The following is a 26,055-nucleotide window of genomic DNA, read 5'->3' on the forward strand; positions in this document are numbered from 1 at the left end:
AAAGGGACAGTCAACACCAAATTTGTTATTGTTTAAAAAAATAGCACCTTTACTTCCCATTCCCCAGCTTTGCACAACCAACATTATTATATTATATACTTTATAACCTTTAAACCTCTACATTTCTGCCTGTTTCTAAGCCACTAAAGACAGCCTCTTACCACATGCTTTTTCATTAGATTTTCACAACAGGGGCGTGCTAGTTCATGTGAGTCATATAGATAACATAGTGCTCACACCCGTGGGTTGTGCACACCCAGCACTAATTGGTTAAAATGCAAGTCAATAGATAATAAATAAAAAGTCATGTGATCAGGGGGCTGTCAGAAGAGGCTTAGATACAAGGTAAACACAGAGGTAAAACTTATATAAATAAAAACAGTGTTGGTTATGCAAAACTGGGGAATGGGTAATAAAGGGATTATCTATCTTTTTAAACAACACAAATTTTATAGTTGACTGTCCCTTTAAGAGCCGACCCAGTCAAAGGTTTCATAATGAAATACTTTATCTTTATATGCTTTAAAAAAAAAAAAAAGATTTAAAACTACAATAACAAAAAACTTCTTTCCTGCAGATATTTACCTACAAATATGTTTAATACAGAAATGTAATCAGCTTCAAAATTGAAAAAACTCAGTAGAGCAAACTAAATGCATATTTATATTATTTTGTGATATAGTAATATATAGATTCAGAATAACTGTTCTGCCTTTATTGGCAGAAGGAAGCACTTTGACTGTAGACAATTTAATGGAAAAAGCAATAACGTGTTTTATTATACAGGTATTAGGTACAGGAATGAGTATAACTATAATGTCAGCAAAAATGTGAAGCCACTGACATGTTCAAGTCAAAGGCGTTCAATCTTTGTGGAGTTAATAAAAGCATGAAAGGAAAGGTTACTGAGTGTTAAACATTCAATATAGGCTTCATGTTTTCTATTATGTTACAGTAGTGTAGTTTACTGCCATGGCCGGAATTATTTCTGCAGCATTCAGGCAACTTGAAAAAATGTGTGAGATTACGAAGGACAGTGGTTTTTCAACTTCTCTCACCAGGGATTATACCGTTAAAGGGACATGAAACTCAACATTTTTCCTTGATGATTCACATAGATCTTTCCAATGTCTCTTTAAAGGGGCATTAACGTGCAATAAGAGAATGGCTTAATATGTTAGAGCATGTTATTATTGTACTATTGCTTCCAAATAACTATGGGGCAGATTATTTAGATCTCACCAGACCAGACGTGGCTATTCACACCGTACCTCGCAGGGGCTGCACTGTGGAATTGTCTTAAAAATGGGGCAATACCTGCGAGTGATGAGATGTCTCCTATTGAAATAATGGAGCTCGCTGGAAAGGAAACTTCACTGTTTAGGATGAAGTTAGCAGTGAGCAGGGGCAGTAAATCCGGCAGCCAATATACATCACATTACGCTGCATTCTGCATGTAGCATATTACAATTGCCTATGTTCTTGTATGCATGTGTTTTTCTATTAGTATATTAAGTATTTTGTCACAACCTCACCACCACTTTGTGAGAAAAAACAGTGAGAACTGTAGGGCAGAAATGTTTACAAAATTACGCTGGGATTTGAGAGAAAATGTCATCTACGCCAATGGAACGCTCATATTCAGTCAGTTTTACGAAAAAACAACAATTACATTTTGTACTTACAAGTATGATTTTTTATGTTTAATGATTGAGGTAGAACATGCAATTTTAAAAACTTTTCAGTTTACTTCTATTATCTAATTTGCTTCATTCTATTGATACCTTGTATTGAAAAGCATATCGAAATATGCTCAGTAGCTAATGATTGGTGACTGCATATAGATACCTGGTGTGATTGGCTCACCCATGTGCTATTTTTTCAACTAAGGATATCTGAAGAATGAGGCAAATTAAATTATAGAAGTAAATTGGAATCTTGTTTAAAATTGTATTCTCTGATTCTATCTGAATCATGAAAGAAAAATGTTGGGTTTCATGATCGTTAAATCCCTGCAAAGAATTTAGGCATTTACAGTATTTAAAGTCAGCACCAGAGCAGCAATGCACTACTGGGAGCTAGACAAACACACCACAAATCACCAGATGGTTCCCAGTAGTGCTTTCCTACTCCTGAACCTATCTAGGTATGCTTTTAAACCAAAAATACCAAAAAAATACAATTATTTTTTTTTTAATGGCAAGCTCTATCTGAACCATGAAGGTTTTATTTAGCGTTTTATTTCCCTTTAACAGCCCTCTTCAGAATCAAGTCCTTGAAATATGGGCATTCATATTCAAAATCATTTAAAGGGATACTAAAACGATTTAAAGCATGTAATTTTAAGAAACTTTCTAATTTACTCCCATTATCAATTTTTCTTCATTTAGCCACCAATCAAAAAGCGCTATCCAGGTGCTGACCCAAAAATAGGCTGTCTCCTAAGCTAAGAGCCATGCTTTTCAAATAAAGATAGCAAGAGAATGAAGAAAAAAAGATAATAGGAGTAAATAAGAAAGTTGCTTAAAATTGCATGCTCTATCTGAATCATGAAAGAAATTATCCTTTTAAAGCAGCATACATAGCAGGCATGTGCTTTTACATATGTCCCACTTGTACACGTACATAGATAGCACGTGCTTGCATTTTTCAAACCTCCCCCAAGCATATTGCAAGTGTACTGTGTTAAGTTACTATAAAAAACAACTGGATTTGCCATGCTCAGGCTATTTTTGCCAAATTGCACTACAAAACTTACCCATCTGCTTGCTGCCGAGGAAGGGTTGCCACCTCAACCATGTTTTATTGGATAGTTATGAGTTACACATGGTGTAGGGTGTGCAGGGAGGAACATGAATTATGCCTCTGGACAGCACGTGAATAGCGCTGCTGGACAACACAATTCATGTTCCTCCCTGCACACCCTGCAGAATGTGTAATTTATAACTATCCAAGAAAGCATAGTACAAAAAGGCACACAGGGTCAGCACATCACCAAGGTCATATACTGTAGTAGGTGCTTCGCCTTCCAGGCTTCTCTCCAACAGCCCAAGTGTATATTGAAGAAAACAAGAAGGCGGCACTTAAATAAAAAGCAAACCTTTATTCGGAGCGCCTGTAATAAAGGTTTGCTTCTTATTTGGGTGCCACCTTCTTCAATATACACTTTTTTCCCCAAGAAAACATGGCAACCCTATGCCGAGGTGAGAGTATGAGAAGGATTGTGTATGAGGTGGGGGGATAAAGAGGTGGTTGTGTGTGAGAGAGAGGAATGCTGAATAGGAGAAGAAGAGTAGGCTTATAGACTCTGCTTTATTTTTCCCCTATTACTGCTGAATGACTTAATGGGTGATGTCACTAGTTATGTGATTGATGATGTCACTAACATCATTAGTATGACTTAATGGGTGATGTCACTAGTTATGTGATTTTTTATTTCACTAACATCATTAGTGATGTAATTTATGTAATTTGGAGGCAGTTTAAGCTTGCAAATATCTTGCCTTTAAATGTTTGATAGAAAACTTCAACGCTATCATTATTATAAGTGTATTTATTTTTAGATAGATAAATAGATTGATTTTCTTTGTGATTAATAAGAGTATGCTTTTTTCACTAATTTTAATTGCTATATACCATAATACATTTTCTTTTTCTGCTGCACTACTAACAATTCATAGTGCCACAATCCCGTAAGGCACTTTTGTTTTTAAAATGAAGATCCAAAAGTATATTTTTCCATATTACCTCAAATATGTGACACTTGATATAGTTTTATTGGTTAAGAAAGAAATGATGACGTAAAATTATATCATGATCATCTAAAACCATTTTTATGATAAATTGTAAAAGAAAACACCAAAAACAATAGAGGTACTTGAGAACATTTTTTAATAAATAATGTGACAAAAATTATGTTTTGGATTATCTGATCCCCAGTATGCAAAATTATGGTTAAAAATAAGTTGTTTCTTAAATGAACATAATAAAAACATAAATCACATGGATTGTTCCCTTACATTTCTCATTCTTTCAAGGTTCGTTTTTGTTTTAAATAAAGAGTTCTTTTACAAAATATTTGACAAAGCTGTTTATTTCTGGTGCAGTTTGACCTGATGACTGCCCATGAAAAAAGCAGTACTGTATATTAGCACCTATGACAAATCAAAGTACAAATTATAGATCAGGTACAAAAATCAAGAACAAAAACTTGTGGCAGATTTGTAGCCGCTAAGTGCCAAATCTAAGGATTTAACAAATAACCACAGCTAAACAGAGACAGAATTCTTTTTATTCAGAATGTCCAGTTTATGTTTCATACTAGTAATATTCATACCAATAAAACATACATTTATACCATAGGATCAATGAGAACAAAGAATTTTAAGGTATGGAAAAGCTGACTTTAAATGCAGACATATTTGCTGTTCATAACAACCATATTATTAAATCATTAAACGAGAAAGCAAAGTGAAAATTAAAGCATACAATTTACTTTTGCAATTAAATCTACTTGGACCCTTTCCTTGAGAGCATACTGAGGTAGCTGAATGAGCATTCAAGTGTATTGAGCTTTATATGTCATAATATTGTTATAAACATTTTTTCAAATACTGCTGCCATATTGGCACTATTTATTAAAGGGATACTGGACCCATTTTTCTTAAGAAGCTGCATCCACAGCTTAAAGGGATACTGAACACAATTTTTTTATTTCATGATTCAGATAGAGCATGCAAATTTAAGCAACTTTCTAATTTACTCCTTTTATAAATGTTTCTTTTTTCTTTTGGTATCTTTATTTGAAAAAGCAGGAATGTAAGCTTATAAGCTGGCCCACCTTTAGTTCAGCACCTTGGTAGTGCTTGCTGATTGGTGGCTAAAATGTACCCAGAGAAGCTTACATATCTGCTTTTTCAAATAAAGATACGAACATTTGATAATAGGTGTAAAAGTGTTAAAAAGTTGCTTAAAATTGCATGCTCTACCTGATTCATGAAAGAAAAATGTGGGTTCAGTATCCCTTTAAGCTGTGGAAGCAGCTTCTTAAGACTGCAGCTACTTAGCCTCTCTGCCACCGAAAATGTAATGGGCTTATATCATCCCAAACCGATTGAGATGATTGACAGCCCCTGCTCATGTGCGATTGTCCTTGCACGTCAGGGGACGGCATTGCTTAAAAAGCAGCCAGGCGGACAGGGTTCTTAATAATAAAACATCCATCTGGCAAATGATAAATGGAGGTCATAGTACTTGAGACACATGCTGAAACTACCTTAGTATGCTCTCATGCAAAGGATAAGAAGAGAAATGTGAAGTTGAAAGTTTATTTAATGAAATTAAAATTTTTACTTCCATATCCCTTTAACTAGCTACAAGAGTCAATCCATTTTCATTGTGCAGTAAAGATATTAATTTTCATAGTTTGTACCAAAGTGCATCAGGTCATGTCAGGCAATATTGTTATATAGTTCTACATTCAAAATTGCAACATTTTTGGCAACTATCCAGTTAGGAACACTTTTAATTCCAGTATAAATTCATAAATTATATTCAGTATGTATATATGTATATATGTGTGTATGGGTGTATCTATCTATCTATATATATATATATATATATATATATATATATATATATATATATATATATATATATATATATATATATATATATATATATAGTTAGTGTATATGTAAGCGTGTGTGTATGTGGAGTGGTTGTTTTGTTTTTTTGCAGAAAGAGGATATAATTGTAAATCTTATATTTCACCTAGAATATAGGCAACAATAACACTACCGTATAATTATGAACTGCAATCTTGCATTGTTGCTCTAACGGAAAGAGACATAAGGCATTAAGTCTGGGAGTATGCCAAGAGTCTTAAATTACCACTAAACACATTAGAATAGCATAATCAATAAATGCATAATAAATAGAAAAGGCAAAATCACTTATTCTGAATTTCATCTGAACAGTAATTTTTTTCTGACACATTTTAAAGTTAGTTTTATTCTCCTTCCACTGCATCATGTAACAGCCATCAGACAATCACAAAATGCATATAAGTATATACTGTGAATCTTGCACGTGCTCAGTAGGAGCCGTGCCTCAGAAAGTGTGCATATAAAAATATTGTGCACATTTAGATAATGGATGAGAATTGGAAAGTGGTTAAAATTGTGAGCTCTATCTGAATCTTGAACGTTTCATTTTAGCTTTAAAAATGGAACTATGGTTCTTCCTTGTATCTCTAAAATTGAATTAAAATTGAATTATTATATCACAAAGCTCCAGTGATATTGGGCAAAGTATCCCTATGGTATAAATGATGTTTTAATGGTAGTATGTGCAATAAGCATTTTAATCATTACTGGCAAAAAACTGGGAATAACAGCCTGCACAGCACATAATTGGTTGCCATGCATACAGGCATATGCACAATGCTACTGAGGACATAGGTTGTACATTTTGATATAACATTTTAAGCTTTGATATTTGTCTAATAAACAAATAGAGAAGAAAGTTTATTCTTCACTGCCAAATCATTATATATATGTATATATATATATATATATATATATATATATATATATATATATATATTTAAAAGCACTCTGACCTGACATTTGGAAGACCAGTGAGCGGTTTTATTTTATTTTTACAAGAAGTCTGCTTCCTCCATGCCAGTAATGATACGAAGTATTACACAAATTATAATTTGAGACAAATAGATATAAACCAAGCAAACACACTTCACCGCTTGTAATTTTTTCAAACAGTCCAACATTAAACTTAACAACAAAAGGCATACACAAAAAATAATGAATTTTCAACATTTATCAATAAGACAAAAAAAGGTTAATAGTTACAATGGTTTAAAAATAAAGTTTAGTGATTGTGCTTTTAAAACCAACATAACAGTGCATTACAAAATAAAAAAAAATCAAACCAAATGTCCTGAAGTGGCCCTTTTTTAAGCTGGATTCATCCATGTATCAACCAAATAACGTCAACAGTTTCTCGTTTGATGTTTAGTACAAATGTTATAATTCTTTTTTTTTTGTCTTTTGTTTCCTACAAATGTTATTGAATGGAAAAATAAATGATTTTTTTGAAAGTTTTTTTTTTTTTTTCTGTTAAGTAACTCAAGACCACCAGGTAATTGACTGGCTTGACTTCCATATAATCAATAGAATGAGATAGCAAAGATACTTTAAGGATGGACATGTAACCACAGGAACGTATGAAAAAAGTACATATTTACAATGCAACTAACTCCAAAATGTATTTGACTATTGTTAAAAAGGGCAATACTGTTGCAACAGTAATCTTTACGTTTCGCAATGAAAATATCTTTTTCAACTACAGCCTACCACACAGTCAATAAAACCTTTGTGCGTGAAACTCCTTTAAGTGGCTGTTTTTAACATTATAGACGGACATGGATGCTTTGGTGATACGGAGGCAGTGCACTGCATCGCCTCAGTTTAGGACATGACAGGTAACAGATGTGACAAGCTTCATAGGCAACGAGTGTAGGATCCCAGTATTGGCACCTTCTGCTGTCCAATGTCAAAAAAGCAGCATTGGCACCGGATTCACAGAGAGCTGACTGCTTGCCTTTATATGGTTGAAGAAACTAGAAGGTGCCGTGATAAGTGCTGCTAAAGAGAAGAGTCAAGAAGACTAATACGTAGGGAGAAGGGTGTAAACAAATGAAGGGAAATGAGTTCAGCTGATATCATGGATAAAAAAATGAGATAATGTGTACAATTTAATTGCACTGAACAGCATCTCTGGTATAACGTCATTCAACTTGAGGCATCTTGAAGGATTTTTTTTTATATTTCTATACCGTTTTCCATCTTTTGCCTTCAACTTTCTGTTTCCTGTAAAGCAAAATAAAAAATGGTCAACAAATATAATTCCTAAAACATTTCACCAGCTAAATCCTTTTTATAACTACTTGCTATTTCAAAAATAAAAATGTGAATTAAAAATATAACTTATGTTAAAGGGATATTGAACTGTAACACTATCTAAATATGTTTAAGCATTTTGTCTTGAAACAGGTTCATTTTAAGCTGTTTACTTGCTTTTGACGCAAAGCCAAATTACTCATACTCCTTCCTGGCTGATAAAGAACCACAAGGATAAAAGTGAAAAGTATTTATTATTTTTTTGCCACAATATTTTTTTCCCTTTTCTTTAAAAAAAAATAAAAAACAGTTAAAAAACTTCTATTACTATTATTATAAATTACAGATGTAATAGTACAAATGTACTATTATTAAGCCTATATACTCACAAATATCTGATAATATCTGATAATAATAACAATAATAATAATAATAATAATATATACTCAGTAGCCAATACCCTGAGCTCCAAATGTATCAAATATTTTTTGATTAAAAATAACAAGAGAACACTCAAGTGGTATGAACATAAGGAAATATCCTCAAACTGAAATAAATAAAGAAAACATAAATCCTGTTAAAATCCAACACACAGGCTTATGCGGTTTAACTTGTTTAAACCATTACCAGCCTTAAAGGGACACTGTAACCAAAAAATTTCTTTTGTGATTCAGATTGAGCATGACATTTTAAGCAACTTTCTAATTTACTCCTATAATCAAATTTTCTTAATTCTCTTGGTATCTTTATTTGAAATGCAAGAATGTAAGTTTAGATGCCGGCCCATTTTTGGTGAACAACCTGGGTTGTCCTTGCTGATTGGTGGATAAATTCATCTGCTGCCCAAAGTACTGAAACCAAAAAAAAGCTTAGATGCCTTCTTTTTCAAATAATGATAGCAAGAGAACGAAGAAAAATTGATAATAGGAGTAAATTAGAAAGTTGCTTAAAATTGCATGCTCTATCTGAATCACAAAAGAAAAAAATTGGGTACAGTGTCCCTTTAATTGTAGACATCAAATGATAAAACATATGTTTCCATCATCATTATTTCTACCAATTCAAATGTAGAGATACCACAAGTGTTAACATTCAAGAATGGATATAACAAGTACTCATAGAAAGGAAATATTAAATGTATTTTCAAATGATTTGACCAGTCTTGATATATATGGGTAACAATGTATTGATAGTATCAAAACATTTATATAATATCTATAATATAAGTTATTTGTAATGTTTAAAGCAGATATAATACTAATACATATGGTAAAGATTAACTGCACTGAGCTTTCAATACCACATAATTGTAGAGTATGCAGTGGTTCTGGACAATTACGTGCCAATGAGTAATATAAACAATGGGACACAATCTTACAGTGATGCAAATTAAATAAACTAGGTTTTCTTGTAGCCAATGTGTGTCTTTTTTACACTGCATATTCTTGGACAAGTCTGCAACATTTGAATGTTACCCACTCTCTTGATCTATGGAGAATGTAAATATAGGATTTCTGGTATCAACCAGTGGTCCTAAAAGTGATGGTAAATCCTATTATTTGTGAAACACTAGGATTTACCAGTGCAACAAATAAAGGGGACTTTCAGTCATGCTGAAAGTTCCTTTATTTTCCTGTAACATATGCTGTAATGATCGCCTCAGGCTGCCCACGGCAGAACGCTATTTTGTCACTGTGGTGACGTTTACACCTCGTAGCCACGAGACGTGCGGGCCAGCTGGCATTGTGCCAGATATATTGGCTAAGATCGCCTCACTGCAAAATAGCGTTCTGTCGTGGGCCGCCTGAGGCGCTCAGTGCGGGGAATGCTGCAGACAAATAAAGGAACTTTCAGCATGAAGTATTTTATACTTTATGACTGAAAGTCCACTTTATTTGCTACACTGGTAAATCCTAGCGTTTCAAAAATGCTAGGAATTACCATCACTTTAAGTACAGTTAGAAAAGGGGTCAAATGTTGAATTTTCTTTGAGCAGTTTCCCATAGTAACGTCTGAGATCTAGGAAGACAGATTGGTTTACTTTTACATGCAGTGTACAGTTGCATCTAATTTGACACTCTTCAAATATTTCACACTATTCTCTTAATTACATAAATACTGCTGGTTTAGTTTTATGCTAATTTTGAAAATAGTGATGATATAAAAAGTTTTAACAGACTTGATATTCCAGATCAAGTAAGTAGTGGTATGAAACAAATAAAAATGGAGGATTGGACAATTTATTGGCATCTGAAATTCATAAGTTGTGCATTTATGAGGCAAAATATTAGAATTCGTTTTTAAGTTTTGAATTTCTATTAAGGGAGTTCTGAATCGTGAATTTAACCTTTAACTTTGGTATTAAAGGGATATGACACCCAAAATCTGCCTTATGGTTCAGATACAGCATACAATATTAAACAACTTTCCAATTATTTTCTATCTAATTTGCCTAGTTCTCTTGCTATCCTTTGCTGAAAAGAATAGTTTGGTAGGCTCAGAAGCAGCAAAGCACTACTGGGAGCTAGCTGCTGATTGGTAGCTGAACATATATGCCTCTTGTCATTGACTTACCTGATGTGTTCAGCATTTTTGCTCCTTCAACAAAATATACAAAGAGAATAAAGCAAATTTGATAACAGAATAGCAAGAGAATGAAGAAACATTGATAATAGGAGTACATTAGAAAGTTGCTTAAAATTGTATGCTCTATCTCATTCATGAAAGATAAAATGTGGTTTTCCTGTCCTTTTAAAGGGACACTGAACCCAAATTTTTATCTTTCATGATTCAGATAGAGCATGCAATTTTAAGCAACTTTCTATTGTAATCCTATTATCAATGTTTCTTCATTCTCTTGCTATCTGTATTTGAAAAGCAAGAATGTAAGTTTAGAAGCCGTCCCATTTTTGGTTCACAACCTGGGTTGTCCTTGCTGATTAGACAGCACCAATAAACAAGTGCTGTCCATGGGCTGAACCGAAAATTGGCTGTCTCATTAGCTTAGATGCCTTCTTTTTCAAATAAAGATAGCAAGATAACAAAGAAAAATTGATAATAGGAGTAAATTAGAAAGTTGCTTAAAATTGCATGCTCTATCTGAACCATGAAAGAAAAAAATTGGGTTTAGTGTCCCTTTAAAGGAACAGTAAACACCTTGAGATATTTGTATATAAAATGTTTTGTAATGTGTAATGAAGGAACTTTGCGATATATTTTTATTATGTATTTTTCTTCATTTTAATGAAATTTAGCTCTGAAAATTGAGCAATTATTCTCAGAACTTAAAATGCACCTTGCTGACTTCTAAAGGACAACCCTGCTACATACATGTCCCTAAATGGCTTGATCAGACGACAACTGCACAAAAATACATTGTATACTAATTTTATGAATGTGTCTAGCCTTCTTGTCTGCAGACTAAAGCCCAGATTGGTTCCTCCAGATAAGGCAAATGGTTGGTGGAGTTTGTCTATTGAAAAATAATTGCAGAGAAAAGGATGTTCATTTGCTTTATAAACATTAAGACCTTGCTGATATGTTATTCTATAGTAGCAAAACAGAAATGCCTTATAATTACAAGGTGTTTACTCTCTATTTAGTCTGACAATTGATAAACCCTGTGACATTTATTGCATTTAAACGAGTGTGTATATCACCATTTAATTAAATTATATGGTCCAATTCAATTATAACCAGAATATTCACACTATGATTACTCAAACAAAAGTCTACATATATTGAAGAAGGATTCCTCACCTCTATGTCATCTTCGTCAACGCCATGTTCATATGTTCCTAATAGCTGCATCTCTGCAGCATTTCTGCGACCTGCTGGTTGCTCCGTCCTTCGTCTTCCACCAGATCCTCTAGAAGACATTGAGCTGGAGGAACTAGGATCTCTAGGGTTGTTTGATGTGGGGAATGTTGGTTTGGCATAAGGTAATATATCCTCTGAGAAAGAAAATTATAAATTCATTCATTCAATCCAAAATGGTAGCTTTTCAGTCACTATTTACTTTAAACTTACAGCAAATATATTTGATTTCAACTCCATTTGTTCAAGACCTTCAAAGTAAATTTACCTCAAATTAAAAATAAATCTACATGAATGTCAAATTATTATAGAAATGTTGTAGGTGATTAATATAAATTTGCTCCTAACCATAACAAAATGTATACAATGATAGATTAAACTCCATGGGGCCGATTTATTAAGGCCCGAATGCACCTGTTTCCGTACGAGCCTTCAGGCTCGCCAGAAACATGAGTTAAGAAGCGGCGGTCTTAAGACCGCTGCTCCTTAATTCATCTGCCACCTCTGAGGCGGCGGACAACAATCCGCCCGATCAGATGAGATTGAGGAGATTAACACCCCCTGCTAGCGGCCGATTGGCCACAAATGTGCAGCGGGCGGCATTGCACAAGCATTTCACTAGAAATGCTTGTGCAATGATAAATGCCAAAACCGTATGCTGTCGGCATTTATCAATGTCCGTCCGCACATTGTTAAATCGGCCCTTAAATCCCTATAAAATTATAAAAAAAATGTGATCCAACCACTGAGCTCACATGCTACCTTTAGCTCATTAATACTGATAATATAAAATATAATATAATATTTAAAGATCTAAAGGGACACTAACCCCAATTATTTTCTATCGTGATTCAGATAGAGCATGCAATTTTAAGCAAATTTCTAATTTATTCCTATTATGAATTTTTCTTCTTTATCTTGGTATCTTTATTTGAAAAAGCAGGAATCTAAGCCAAGGAAACAGATGATTTTTTGGTTCGGAACCTTTGATAGCACTTGCTGATTTGTGACTACATTTAGCCACCAAACAGCCAGTGCAACCCAGATGCTGAATAAAAAATAGGCCTGCTTGTAAGCTTACATTCCTGCTTTTCAAATAAAGATAGCAAGAGAATGAAGAAAATTGATAATGGGAGTAAATTAGAAAGTTGCAATCTCTATCTGAATTATGAAAGGAAACATTTGGGTTTAGTTTCCCTTTAAGGAACATAAGCGATAATAATAAAATGCTCTAATCATGTGTTAGAGCATTTCATTGTTGTGTTATTGCACAGAAATTTGTGCATAACAGAACTATGTGTATAACCCCATGCAAAGGAGATCTGGGGGCATATTTATCAAGCTCAGTATGGAGCTTGATGCCCCGTGTTTTAACCTTCAGACTCGCCGGAAACAGAAGTTAGGAAGCAGCAGTCTAAAGACCGCTGCTCCATAACCTGTCGGCCTGCTCTGAGGCGGCGGACAGAAATCAACCGTTGATTGACACCCCCTGCTAGTGGCCGATTGGCCGCGAATCTGCAGAGGGCGGCATTGCACGAGCAGTTCACATGAACTGCTGGTGCAATGATAAATGCCAACAGCGTATGCTGTCGGCATTTATCGATATGCAGCGGACATGATCCGCTATATCGGATCATGTCCTCTTGCACCATAATAAATAGGCCCCCTGGAGTGGCAATGCACTACTGGTCAATCAGAGATGGCATATGTTTGTAGCCCCCAAATAACTAGCTCTGTTCAGCTCTAAAGGAGAAATGTATTGCTCTGCGGAATGAGTTAGTGCAATAGAGCATTTTACTTGCTTGTAAAGCTTGACAGTGTGATCTATTTGTGTGTTTAGTACAAGCCAAATCTTGAATTACAAGTGTGCCAGATCAGGACTTACTCATAAATAACACAGATTGTCTACTTGAAGCCATAACTATGGCATTGTCTTAAAACAAATACAAACATTTTGTGGTCTGCTATCAACTCTTGAGAAACCTGACAAGTTGGCAGTGAAATGATAGTTGGATGATATTACATCACATGCATATCACATGGAGAGTTATTCCACTGTCGTCATTAAGTATGACTTAATATATAAATATAAACTCTTAGCGCAATAACATCCTATTAGCGACTTACAAATGGAATGATTCTTTTTTAAGTATCTTTAATTGATACGTTAAAAATTTGATAAGGAAGATTTTCCATAGGGTTTATGTCTTTAGAGAAACTGATCTTTCTTGTTAATTGAGACAAAACTATTTTTTTGTTTGTTTTTTTTATCGGCAAAACATAATATTTTCTAACTTGGATATCTGCCAGTAGTCCACAATCCACAATTTGAGCAAATATACTACAACGCTTAACTTCTCATGTATTTTAATAATAAAATAATAATAAAGAAAGGGATGAATTCCTTTCTGCGATAGTATCAATACAATAAAATACCTGGTAGCTGATGAGCTTTTGTGGGTGTTCCATCTCTCTTTGATACTTTCCCTCTTTTCATCTTCCCATCAATTTGCTGTTCTAGTGATTCTCTCCTCTCTCCCGAATGTGTTCTTATTTCCCCCTGTTGTCTACTCTCTGCACCTTCTCTCCCTCTGTAGTTTACGCCTTTTCTTTCTGTTGGTCGTTCTAATCTTTGATCTGCAGCCATATACTTTTGTGACATCCCAGGACGCACATCTAGCTGGGCTTTGGATGGACCAGTTGGGGACTTTATAGCTGGAGGGGGCAATGGAGGAGGTGGTAAGTCTGTGGGGAAAAAATGACAAGGGTAATGGTATTATTTAGATGATTCAATTTAAAAATAATATTAGAATCATGATTTATTTATACAACATCAGAGATGGAATTCATTCTATGAATAAGAATTCACTAGTAAAAAAATATTCAGTATGAGAGATAAATTACATTTTAAACTATATTTATTATCATTTCATTTTTTTTTAGGGCTCAATTACAAGTGGAGTGCTATTTTAAAGTGTGCCCATAAAGGGGCAAATTTGCCCGTTTACAGACGCACGTTAAATAACCAGCAATTGTAAGCGGCTGGTTAATGCTCCTGTGAGCTTGCAGTTTCACTTTGCGCTTAGTGCAATTAATCAGACCTCTAGTTAATGAAAAAAATGTGACCCAATTGCCCACAAAATAAAGTATACATGCCTAGATTTAGAGTTCTGCGGCCAAAGGGGTGCGTTAGCTACGCGTGCTTTTTTTCCCACGCACGTTTTAAATACCGCTGGTATTTAGAGTTCACAGAATGGCTGGGTTTTCAGTGCGTTAGGCTCCAAAAAGGGAGCGTAGAGCATAATTTAACGCCATTGCAACTCTAGATACCAGCTGTGCTTACGGACGCGGCCAGCTTCAAAAACGTGCTTGTGCATGATTCCCCCATAGAAAACAATGGGGCCATTTGAGCTAAAAAAAACCCTAACACCTGCAAAAAAGACGCGTTCAGCTCCTAACGCAGCCCCATTGTTTTCTATGGGGAAACACTTCCTACGTCTGCACCTAACACTCTAACATGTACCCCAAGTCTAAACACCCCTAACCTTACACTTATTAACCCCTATTCTGCCGCCCCCGCTATCGCTGACCCCTGCATATTATTATTAACCCCTAATCTGCCGCTCCGTACACCACCGCCACCTACATTATAGCTATGTACCCCTAATCTGCTGCCCCTAACACCGCCGACCCCTATATTATATTTATTAACCCCTAATCTGCCCCCCTCAATGTCGCCTCCACCTGCCTACACTTATTAACCCCTAATCTGCCGAGCGGACCGCACCGCTACTATAATAAAGTTATTAACCCCTAATCCGCCTCACTCCCGCCTCAATAACCCTATAATAAATAGTATTAACCCCTAATCTGCCCTCCCTAACATCACCGACACCTAACTTCAATTATTAACCCCTAATCTGCCGACCGAATCTCGCTGCTAATGTAATAAATGGATTAACCCCTAAAGCTAAGTCTAACCCTAAACACTAACACCCCCCTAAATTAAATATAATTTAAATCTAACAAAATAAATTAACTCTTATTAAATAAATTATTCCTATTTAAAGCTAAATACTTACCTGTAAAATAAAACCTAATATAGCTACAATATAAACTAAAGTACAAAAAATAAAAAAGAACTAAGTTACAAAAAATAAAAAAATATTTACAAACATCAGAAAAATATTACAACAATTTTAAACTAATTACACCTACTCTAAGCCCCCTAATAAAATAACAAAGCCCCCCAAAATAAAAAAATGCCCAACCCTATTCTAAATTAAAAAAGTTCAAAGCTCTTTTACCTTACCAGCCCTTAAAAGGACCTTTTGTGGGGCATGCCCCAAAGAATTCAGCTCTTTTGCCTGTAAAAAAAAACATAAAATACCCCCCCCAACATTACAACCCACCACCCACATACCCCTAATCTAACCCAAACCCCCCTTAAATAAACCTAACACTAAGCCCCTGAAGATCTTCCTACCTTATCTTCACCTCGCCGGGTATCACCGATCGGTCCTGGCTCCGAAATCTTCATCCAACCCAAGCGGGGGCTAGACATCCATCATCCGGCGGCTGAAGAGGTCCAGAAGAGGCTCCAAAGTCTTCATCCTATCCGGGAAGAAGAGGCGATCCAGACCGGCAACCATCTTGATCCAAGCATCATCTTCTATCTTCATCCGATGAGGAACGGCTCCATCGTGAAGACCTCCAGCGCAGATCAATCTTCTTCCTCCGACGTCCAACTGAAGAATGACGGTTCATTTAAGGGACGTCATCCAAGATGGCGTCCCTCGAATTCCGATTGACTGATAGGATTCTATCAGCCAATCGGAATTAAGGTAGGAAAATTCTGATTGGCTGATGGAATCAGCCAATCAGAATCAAGTTCAATCCGATTGGCTGATCCGATCAGCCAATCAGATTGAGCTTGCATTCTATTGGCTGTTCCGATCAGCCAATAGAATGCGCGCTCAATCTGATTGGCTGATCGGATCAGCCAATCGGATTGAACTTGATTCTGATTGGCTGATTCCATCAGCCAATCAGAATTTTCCTACCTTAATTCCGATTGGCTGATAGAATCCTATCAGCCAATCGGAATTCGAGGGACGCCATCTTGGATGACGTCCCTTAAAGGAACCGTCATTCTTCAGTTGGGCTTAGTGTTAGGTTTATTTAAGGGGGGTTTGGGTTAGATTAGGGGTATGTGGGTGGTGGGTTGTAATGTTGGGGGGGGGTATTGTATGGTTTTTTTTACAGGCAAAAGAGCTGAATTCTTTGGGGCATGCCCCACAAAAGGTCCTTAGGGTGTTAGGGTTAGACTTAGCTTTAGGGGTTAATAAATTTATTACAGTAGCGGCGAGATTCGGTCGGCAGATTAGGGGTTAATAATTGAAGTTAGGTGTCGGCGATGTTAGGGAGGGCAGATTAGGGGTTAATACTATTTATTATAGGGTTATTGAGGCGGGAGTGAGGCAGATTAGGGGTTAATAACTTTATTATAGTAGCGGTGCGGTCCGCTCGGCAGATTAGGGGTTAATAAGTGTAGGCAGGTGGAGGCGACGTTGAGGGGGGCAGATTAGGGGTTAATAAATATAATATAGGGGTCGGCGGTGTTAGGGGTAGCAGATTAGGGGTACATAGCTATAATGTAGGTGGCGGTGGTGTACGGAGCGGCAGATTAGGGGTTAATAATAATATGCAGGGGTCAGCGATAGCGGGGGCGGCAGATTAGGGGTTAATAAATATAATATAGGGGTCGGCGGTGTTAGGGGCAGCAGATTAGGGGTACATAAGGATAACGTAGTTGGCGGCAGTGTACGGAGCGGAAGATTAGGGGTTAAAAAATTTAAATATGGTGGCGGCGATGTGGGGGGACCTCGGTTTAGGGGTACATAGGTAGTTTATGGGTGTTAGTGTACTTTAGAGCACAGTAGTTAAGAGCTTTATAAACCGGCGTTAGCCCAGAAAGCTCTTAACTACTGACTTTTTTCTGCGGCTGGAGTTTTGTCGTTAGATTTCTAACGCTCACTTCAGACACGACTCTAAATACCGGCGTTAGAAAGATCCCATTGAAAAGATAGGATACGCAATTGACGTAAGGGGATCTGCGGTATGGAAAAGTCGCGGCTGGAAAGTGAGCATTAGACCCTTTTCTGACTGACTCTAAATACCGGCGGTAGCCCAAAACCAGCGTTAGGAGCCTCTAACGCTGGTTTTGACGGCTACCGCCCAACTCTAAATCTAGGCCACAGTTTCTTAATATAAATAAAAAATGTAAGCCTTTTTTTTTTTAAGTAAAAAACTACACAAAGCAGTTATAAGGGTTAAAGTGAAAGTGCCTTTACATTTTGGTCAATGTGGACTGTGTTTTACTGTAAATATATATGTATATGCTTATATTCATATATATTTATGTGTTAATATGTGTATATAAACAAATAACATAAAGGGTTGCATGAAGGATAATCGGCTTGTCACTTTTTTAATCTATAACACATTGAGAAAGGCTGTATAACGGCCGAAACATGTTTATGTGCTGGTTTTAAAATATTTTAGCAATAGCAATTACTTTTTGGTTTATCTAGGAGCTGCTTGTGTACGCTATCCTGTGCTACCCCTGGCACCTGATGCCGATGTTTCCTGCTATCGGCCAGAATTACAGGGGGGGTGACATTTAAATAGCTTTGCAGCTGCACTGGATTTAAAGTGTTGCTTTTTGCTTTAGTTGTTGTGGGCTATATTTTGGCGATTATTATATCGCTTTTTCTAATACCTTATTTAAGTTTTAAGTAATGAAATAAAAACTTTGTTTTAATCTATTTTTCTCACCTCCTAGCGGTGTATATATGCTGTTTTATAACAGCTTGTCACAAAATTTAGGATAAGAGTGCTACCAATCCCCTCTTTTTCCCTACTCCTTTCCCCCTTCCTTACTTTTTGATCAAAATGTGTATATACACATATAAATGCTGCCCACCGCTGCATGAATTGCCCCCTGTGCTGTGCTAGGTGTCGCGGCATGAGAACAAAGCTCCCATTGGAACCTATGGAAGCAAGCTCTTGTGAGCGCAAGGCTTCTAGGCAATATGAACCCACCTAACTTGTAATACCAGGGCACATTTAAGTGTGCTGATATTACTGAGGGATGTGCAAAAATTGTGCTTGCGGAAGCAAAATATAGTACTCCACTCGTAATCTAGGCCTTAATGTTTTATTGGGAAACTATTATTGATAAACTATTAAATCTATTTTCTATCTATATGTATAGGATATACCTATAGTATTTCTAGTAAAATTATGTAATTAAGGCATGCAAAAGACCTGGATTTACTAAAACCTTATTGATTCTTTCTTCTCTCTGTTCGTTGCTTACAATTAGTTACTTATAAAGGTTACTCACTTTCAGTAACACACACTAGCCTCAACCAGTAACAAACTCACCATTGATTACATTGTTCAGACTTGTCAATCAGTCCCCATATTTGAACATGGCATGTTATTTAAAAAAAAAATTTGAACACACAATTTTATATAACAAAATATGATAAACTGATTTGAATATTGGACTTTATCTGGCGTGCAATCTAAGATCAAATCTGTCAGAAAAGTCTAATTCAAATTAACATTTCTGATTTTAATTGATCATCAAGGTTAAGGTTTTACTTTAATAAATAAATATTAAAAAAAAAATCACAACTTTTCTTTTAGAAAATAACCTAAATGATAAATAATATCAAAATTAAAAACTCTCACCACCTCTCTTGTAGTCATGAATAAGGACCATACCGCCCTCCCCTTCCACCACCCAATACCACTGTTTCTAGGTAGGACCAGGAGTTCTCAAGTAGAAAGTGGAACTGCCCCTAGTTGAATATGTCCACCACCACAAACCTCAGGGACTTCCAGTCGATGCTACAAAGCTACTTAATATAAGTCAATGCTCCTTTAAAGGACAGGTCTACCAAAAGTCAAAGGGGTGCTAGCTGATGAAAGAGATCAAAGGAAGGCAAGACCAGCTTTCAAACACATAATTTCTTAAACATTTGCACATCACTATTACTGAATGGCAATAGGATGCTAGTGAATGAAATTTGACCCTAATCATATGGCTTTTTTTTATATATTGATAGATTTTTATTGAGGTAAATCAAATATATACATACTTCTCATGTACACAAACATTTAACTTGTTACATGTTAATAGTTTTGTTCATTGTTAACAAATATGTAACCATTGCGTAACATCTGAAAGAACATACTTGTATAACACCCAGATTGGAAAGGTAATTGAAACGTACTTCTCAGGGTATAACATTATTTATACACACCAAAGTTTCATCATCAATATAATCAGTGTGGTCATGACTAAGAGACACAAATACCTATTTTTTTTCTGTATTACATAAATTGGATCAAACTCCCAAATAATTTAGTGTGCTTTATAGAATGATAATTTGAAATGATAGAGGCAAAGAAAGTGGCGATATTTGTTGATTAGAAATGGGAAGGCTAATAAGTTGCATTAATTCTCTAGCTTTGCAGGTAGAGCCTAATATCTGGGATAAGTAATTACTTAAGGTAGTTACACACTATTTGTTATATATGTGAATCATCTCTAGACTTAGTGAGCTTGGAGAAATAGGGAATGCTGGGATAGAAGGGAAAAAAAATGGGGGGGGAGATAAGAGTTCGCAATCTCCATAGAAACCTATCCAGGCCGTCTAAGTTGCGAAGAGCTCAGTCCATTGCTCCCAAATGTTGGCATAAAGTTCTGACTTATTCAGGAGGCTAAATACATATTTTTCCATTGCCCTGATGAACCTAATGAGAGCTATAACCTTCTGAATAGAAAGGAGGTGGGACTGCTTCCAATCCCTGGCTATTGTCAATTTTGCTGCGGTGAAGAAGTAAATAAGGAAGATTTTCCTTGCTAGTGGCATTCTAGGCAAATGTAAGTGTAGTATGCCTACTTCTGGTAACAAGAGAAGGTTAAATCTTAGATCTTCCAACAGACTAAAACACTCTCTCCAAAAAGGCCTAATCTTAGGGCAATCCCACCACACATGTATCCACGAACCTATTTGTCCACACTCTCTCCAGCAGAGGGGAGACACATTGTCATAAATTTGGTGAAGGCATTTCGGGACTAAGTGCCATCTATGTACAATTTTGTAGTGGATTTCCCAGAGGAAGGAGCAGTGGAGATATTTTTTGGCCATCATAATCTCCCTAAACTAAGATTTCAAGTCAACAGACTTCCCCAAGTCTCCTTCCCAAGCTAATTGAGCACTACCCTTGAGGACTTGCTGGTCATTTATTATTAAGGAGTATGTGAAGGATAATAGTCCCCTCGGTTTCCTGTCTCTTTTCCAAAAACTCTCCCAGGTAGTTCTATCTCTGGTATGGTCTCTCATGAGGCCCCAATTACGGGTAAAGCTAAAAAGTCTAGAGGTTTCGAAATTAAATCTGTTTGGTATCCTAAGTTTCTCTATGAAAGCCTCAGGTGTGTTCCACTTATTTTTGTCTAAGAGATCTCCAATGCATAGGTTCCCTAAAGTATACAAAAAACCAACATGTGATTCCTGTAGACACCAAACTATACTTGTCACAGAATGTATGGGGGAGGGGTGAGGGGGCCACATTTTGTCGATGTCAAATTTTATCCCAAAATAAGAGTGTGTCTGCCACTACTGGATGGTCTATACCCAATTTATTCCTATAATACTGGGGTATCCAGATTAAGTCAGAGAGCTTCATATTATTTGGTATTAGGTTTCTTTCGACATCCTGCCATCTAAGAGAGAGGTCGACAGTACTCCAGCCTAGGATATGAGTGAGTATGGATGCATCGTGGTATGCTACAATATTAGGGAGCGCTAACCCTCCCTGGCATACTGCTTTCTGAAGAGTGTGTCTAGAGATTCTCGGTCTGTTTCCCTTCCAGATAAAAGTGGACACTAAGCTTTGTAATCTGTTAAGAAGATATCTAGGTGCCTGTAGCGGGATGCAGCAAAATAAATATGTAATCTTTGGGAGTAAAGACATTTTTATGGCTGCAATCCTGCCAGACCACGAAATTTCAGAGAATTCCCAGGAGTTCAATAGTAGCCTGAACTCCGAGAGTCTATCTGTAATCATATGGCTTTTTTTATTTTAGTGAATCTAAATTGGCATCCATTTTGTTTTTCTTCCTTTTGATGAATATCAATGTTACATGTTTAATTAAACTGAGCGTTGCTCAAAAGGGCAGAAAAGTAAAAATGTAACTTCCAAGCTTCAGACAGAGGGGCATTTATCAAGGGACGAATGGCCCCTGATGCCCCTATTTCTGAGCGAGGCAACAGCACTTAAGAAAAATCGGTCTTAAAGGGACATGAAACCAAAAAATTTTTCTTTCATGATTTAGAAAGAGAATGCAATTTTAAACATCTTTCTAATTTACTTCTACTATCTCATTTGTTATATTATCTTGATATTCTTTGCTGAAAAGCATATCTAGATATGCTCAGTAGCTGCTTATTAGTTGCTGCACATAGAAGTCTTGTGTTATTGGCTCACCCATGTGCATTGCTTTTTCTTCAACTAAGGATATCTAAAAAAATTAAGCAAAATAAATAATAGAAGTAAATTGTAATGTGTTTAAATTTGTATGTTCTATCTGGATCATGAAATAAAGATTTTGGGTTTAGTGGCCCTTTAAGACCGCTGCTCATTAACTCGTCTGCCGCCTCTGAGGCAGTGGACAGCAACCAACCCAATTAGATACAATCGGGTTGATTGACACCCCCTGCTATTGGCCGATTGGCCTCAAATCTGCAGGGGGGCGGCATTGCACGAGCAGTTCACAAGAACTGCTTGTCCAATGTTAAATGCCGACAGCGTATGCTGTTGGCATTCAACAATGTCGGGCAGACATGATTCGCTACAGTGAATCATGTCCGCCCGCCATTTGGTAAATCGGCCCCAGAGCATGACATTTTAAACAACTTTCCAATTTCCAAGATAATTAAGCAAATTTGATAACAGAAGTATTTTGGAAAGTTTTTAAAATTGCATGATCTACCTAGATCATGAAAGCTTAATTTTGACTTTCCTTTCCCTTTAATGTCAGATTAAATAATATATCACTATATTGTGTGCAATGAAATATGTTACATCTTTTACTGTTTTTCACAAATCTTTTTTTTCTTGGGAACAAATAAATGGCTTTGTGGCACAGATATGTCACTTCAGACAGTTGCTTTGTCTTTAAATTATATTTTTCCAAAACCATAGAAGTCACTTTGAGGGATTAGCTCAGGAACAGAAATTGGCTGCCAGCAAAATTAAGGCATTAAAACCTTCAGAATAAAATATTTCCCTAGTAATGAATGTCTGATACAGCGTGGAAGCGCTACAAATAATAGCAATGCATCTTTAAACTTACAAAAATGCTTTCCTAGTATATTTTCCTCTAGATAGTAAACCATTTAGAACAGGGGCCTTCCCCTCCTGTTTCAGCTAGTATTGTTAATATTTTATTGTATGTGTCTTGTATCATTATGTGTAAGTTTTATGTATAGTTTATCCCCATTACCGCAGAATAGGTTGCAGCTTTATAAATTAATTCCTAATAATAATAATTATAACTAAAAAAACATAAGCACAACAAGTATCAAGCGGCAGGCAGACAAGTTCCCAAGCAGAGCACCTGTTCATATACAATCGCCTCTTGTGATGCAGCATCTCATGGCAAAAATTAAAGGGGCACTGTACCCAATTTTTTTCTTTCATGATTCAGATAGAGCATGTAATTTTAAGCATCTTTCTAATTTACTCCTATTGTCAAATGTTCTTTATTCTCTTGGTATCTTTATTTGAAAAGCAAGAATTTAAGTTTAGATGCCGGGCCATTTTTGGTGAACAACCAGGGTTGTCCTTGCTGATTGGACAGCACCAATAAACAAGTGCTGTCCATGGTTCTGAGCCACAAATTGTCTGGCTCCTTAGCTTAGATTCCTTCTTTTTCAAATAAAGAAAGCAAGAGAACAAAGAAAAGTTGATAATAGTAGTAAATTAGAAAGTTGCTTAAAATTGCTTGCTCTATATGAATCAGAAAAGAAAAAATTTGGGTTCAGTGTCCCTTTAAGATTGCAAAAGGGTACCATTTTGCAATTTCACTCCTTGCTCTTGCATAACCAATCACATGAGAGCAGGGTCTGTTAATCACTCTGAACAAGCAAGTTTAGACTTATTTATATCTGCCACCTCTGAAGTGGCGGAGTCGATAAGAAGCAGGAACTGTTTCTTAAATTTGAGGTTTGCACCGGAACATCCCAGACGCTCTGAATGCAGCACAATAGATTTCCATTTATTTGTACTCTTTTGTTAAAAAGTGGCTGGTATTGCTATAAAAGACTGTGTTGTATCTACTTCTGTATCTTTATAGAGGCATAGTTTTAAAATTTCTAAACTGCTTTACAATGGCTGACATCCAAATTAAAACCTTTTTGTAGAACATTCAATTGAATTGTTCTAATCTACTTTTCAAACATATTTAAAAAAATTTAAAAAAGTAAATTTCAACAGCGAACAGAATCAAATCAACTCAGTAGTTATAATACATTTATATAATTCATAAAAACAAAATATAAGCTAGTGAAATATTATTAAAGCCTGGTATAGCTTATTTATATTTAAAACTTCCACCTACAGTAAAAAAAAAAAAACACATTAAAATGAATGAGAGCTAGATAAACTCTAAATACCAGCCCTAATTTGACATAAATTGGCAATTTATGCCTACATTACAGAACCGCTAATTGAAGCACAGGAGTTAAAGGGGGGATATTAGTCTATTTAGACAATATGCTGAATAGGGCACAATTTATATTGATTGCATTTGTCAAATTTATTGCTTTTTGTTCAGTGCGCAGTTTAACAGTCATAAGTCAGTTTTCTATTCATCTTATAAATGTAGCAGAGCAATTATCTGCATACTGGGTCAACACTCATTTCTTGGCATTTGAACATATTTTTTTAAGCATAAGCACAGATTATAATAAAACAGCGTACAATGAATTCACCACCCAGTGAACTGCAGAACCAGGTATTCTTTATAAAAGGCTAGGTTTTTCAGTGCTTATATTATGTGTGTTCAAACACTGTCCTATAGCCTCTTCAAATCAGATTATTTTCCAACAACACATTCTTGCTGAAAAGGGTTCTGGTTCAGTACCAAGCTAGCCAGGTGCATTGACACAGTTTTGTTTAATGCAGTCTAATATCAGATATATATTTCTGAGCATATACACAGTGTAAAGTACAGATAATAATGCTGAAACTGCTTGTTCCAAACTGAGTGTTCATCATGCTGTTCTCATTGTATTATTTTATTTTCTATCAAGTGCAAGGATTCACAGAGGCTCAAATACCCTCTTCTAGCCACTGACAAGCATCTATAATATTAAGCTTTTCATATTAATGGAAAATGATGCCCCTCTTTGAAAAATTGCTAACTGGTAATGAAATTCCTAATCAGATTGTTGTGGCTGAGAAGCAGGAGTTTAGAAGAAAAAAAAGAGCTAAGGTATTCTCTGTCTTTAGCAAATGTACAGACATGATGGGTAAAAATTACATTTCCTCAGAGATATTTTTTTAAATTTTATTTATGCAATTATTTATTTATTTTATAATTTATCTTATGGAAGGTGCAAAAGGACATGAAAACGATTTATTTTCTTTCGTGATACAGAGTGTGCAATTTGCTTGGTGCCCTTATTGAAGGAGCACCAATGCACTACTAATAGATACCTGAAAACATCAGATATGCCAATGACAAGAGACATGTCTGTGCATCCACCAATCAGCAGCTAGCTGCTCCTGCGCCTATCTATTTATGCCTTTCAACAAAGGAGAAAAGAAAATGAAGCAAATTAGAGAACATAGGAAAATAGACTAAAATCCCATGCTTTATCTGTCCCTTTAATAAAAATAAAAGAAAACAGGGTTTAGCCACCTGAGGCATTTCCATTATGGTCTTTTTTTTTCTCCAGCATCATGGAAATGTTTGCATTTTGTTCTGACTCTCAGGAATACAAGCATTACCTTTTTCAGCAGGGGTCGATATTGTGTGTGAAGGCATGAGGAGAGACGATTAGAGGATGGCTTTTTGTTTGGAGAAAATTTGCTTGAAACAACACTTTAGAGTAAGGATAACATCTGCCTTACCCTCCTCCCCACCATCAAAAATAATATATATATATATAAAGCAGGCTGAAAAATATGATAGCAGATTTTATGCACGATGAAGCAAGGGAGAAGATTGAAT

At 35.8% G+C, this 26,055-nt stretch overlaps 1 protein-coding gene across 2 annotated transcripts in view; it reads right to left on the reverse strand.

Annotated features, from left to right (window-relative positions):
- Nucleotides 1-6,825: 6,825 nt before the first annotated feature.
- The window catches only part of ROBO1 (roundabout guidance receptor 1), a 551,348-nt gene continuing 532,118 nt past the window's right edge, over nucleotides 6,826-26,055 (reverse strand). For both annotated transcript variants that reach the window (XM_053706024.1, XM_053706023.1), the window contains 3 exons: nucleotides 14,175-14,483; nucleotides 11,682-11,875; nucleotides 6,826-7,892 (listed from right to left, as the gene is read on the reverse strand). In XM_053706024.1, coding sequence (XP_053561999.1) covers nucleotides 7,878-7,892; nucleotides 11,682-11,875; nucleotides 14,175-14,483 — 518 coding nt within the window. In that variant the 3' untranslated portion in view covers nucleotides 6,826-7,877. The remainder of the gene's footprint in view (nucleotides 7,893-11,681; nucleotides 11,876-14,174; nucleotides 14,484-26,055) is intronic.

Source organism: Bombina bombina, chromosome 3 (assembly GCF_027579735.1).
Source record: "Bombina bombina isolate aBomBom1 chromosome 3, aBomBom1.pri, whole genome shotgun sequence".
Classification (NCBI taxonomy): Eukaryota; Metazoa; Chordata; class Amphibia; order Anura; family Bombinatoridae; genus Bombina; species Bombina bombina.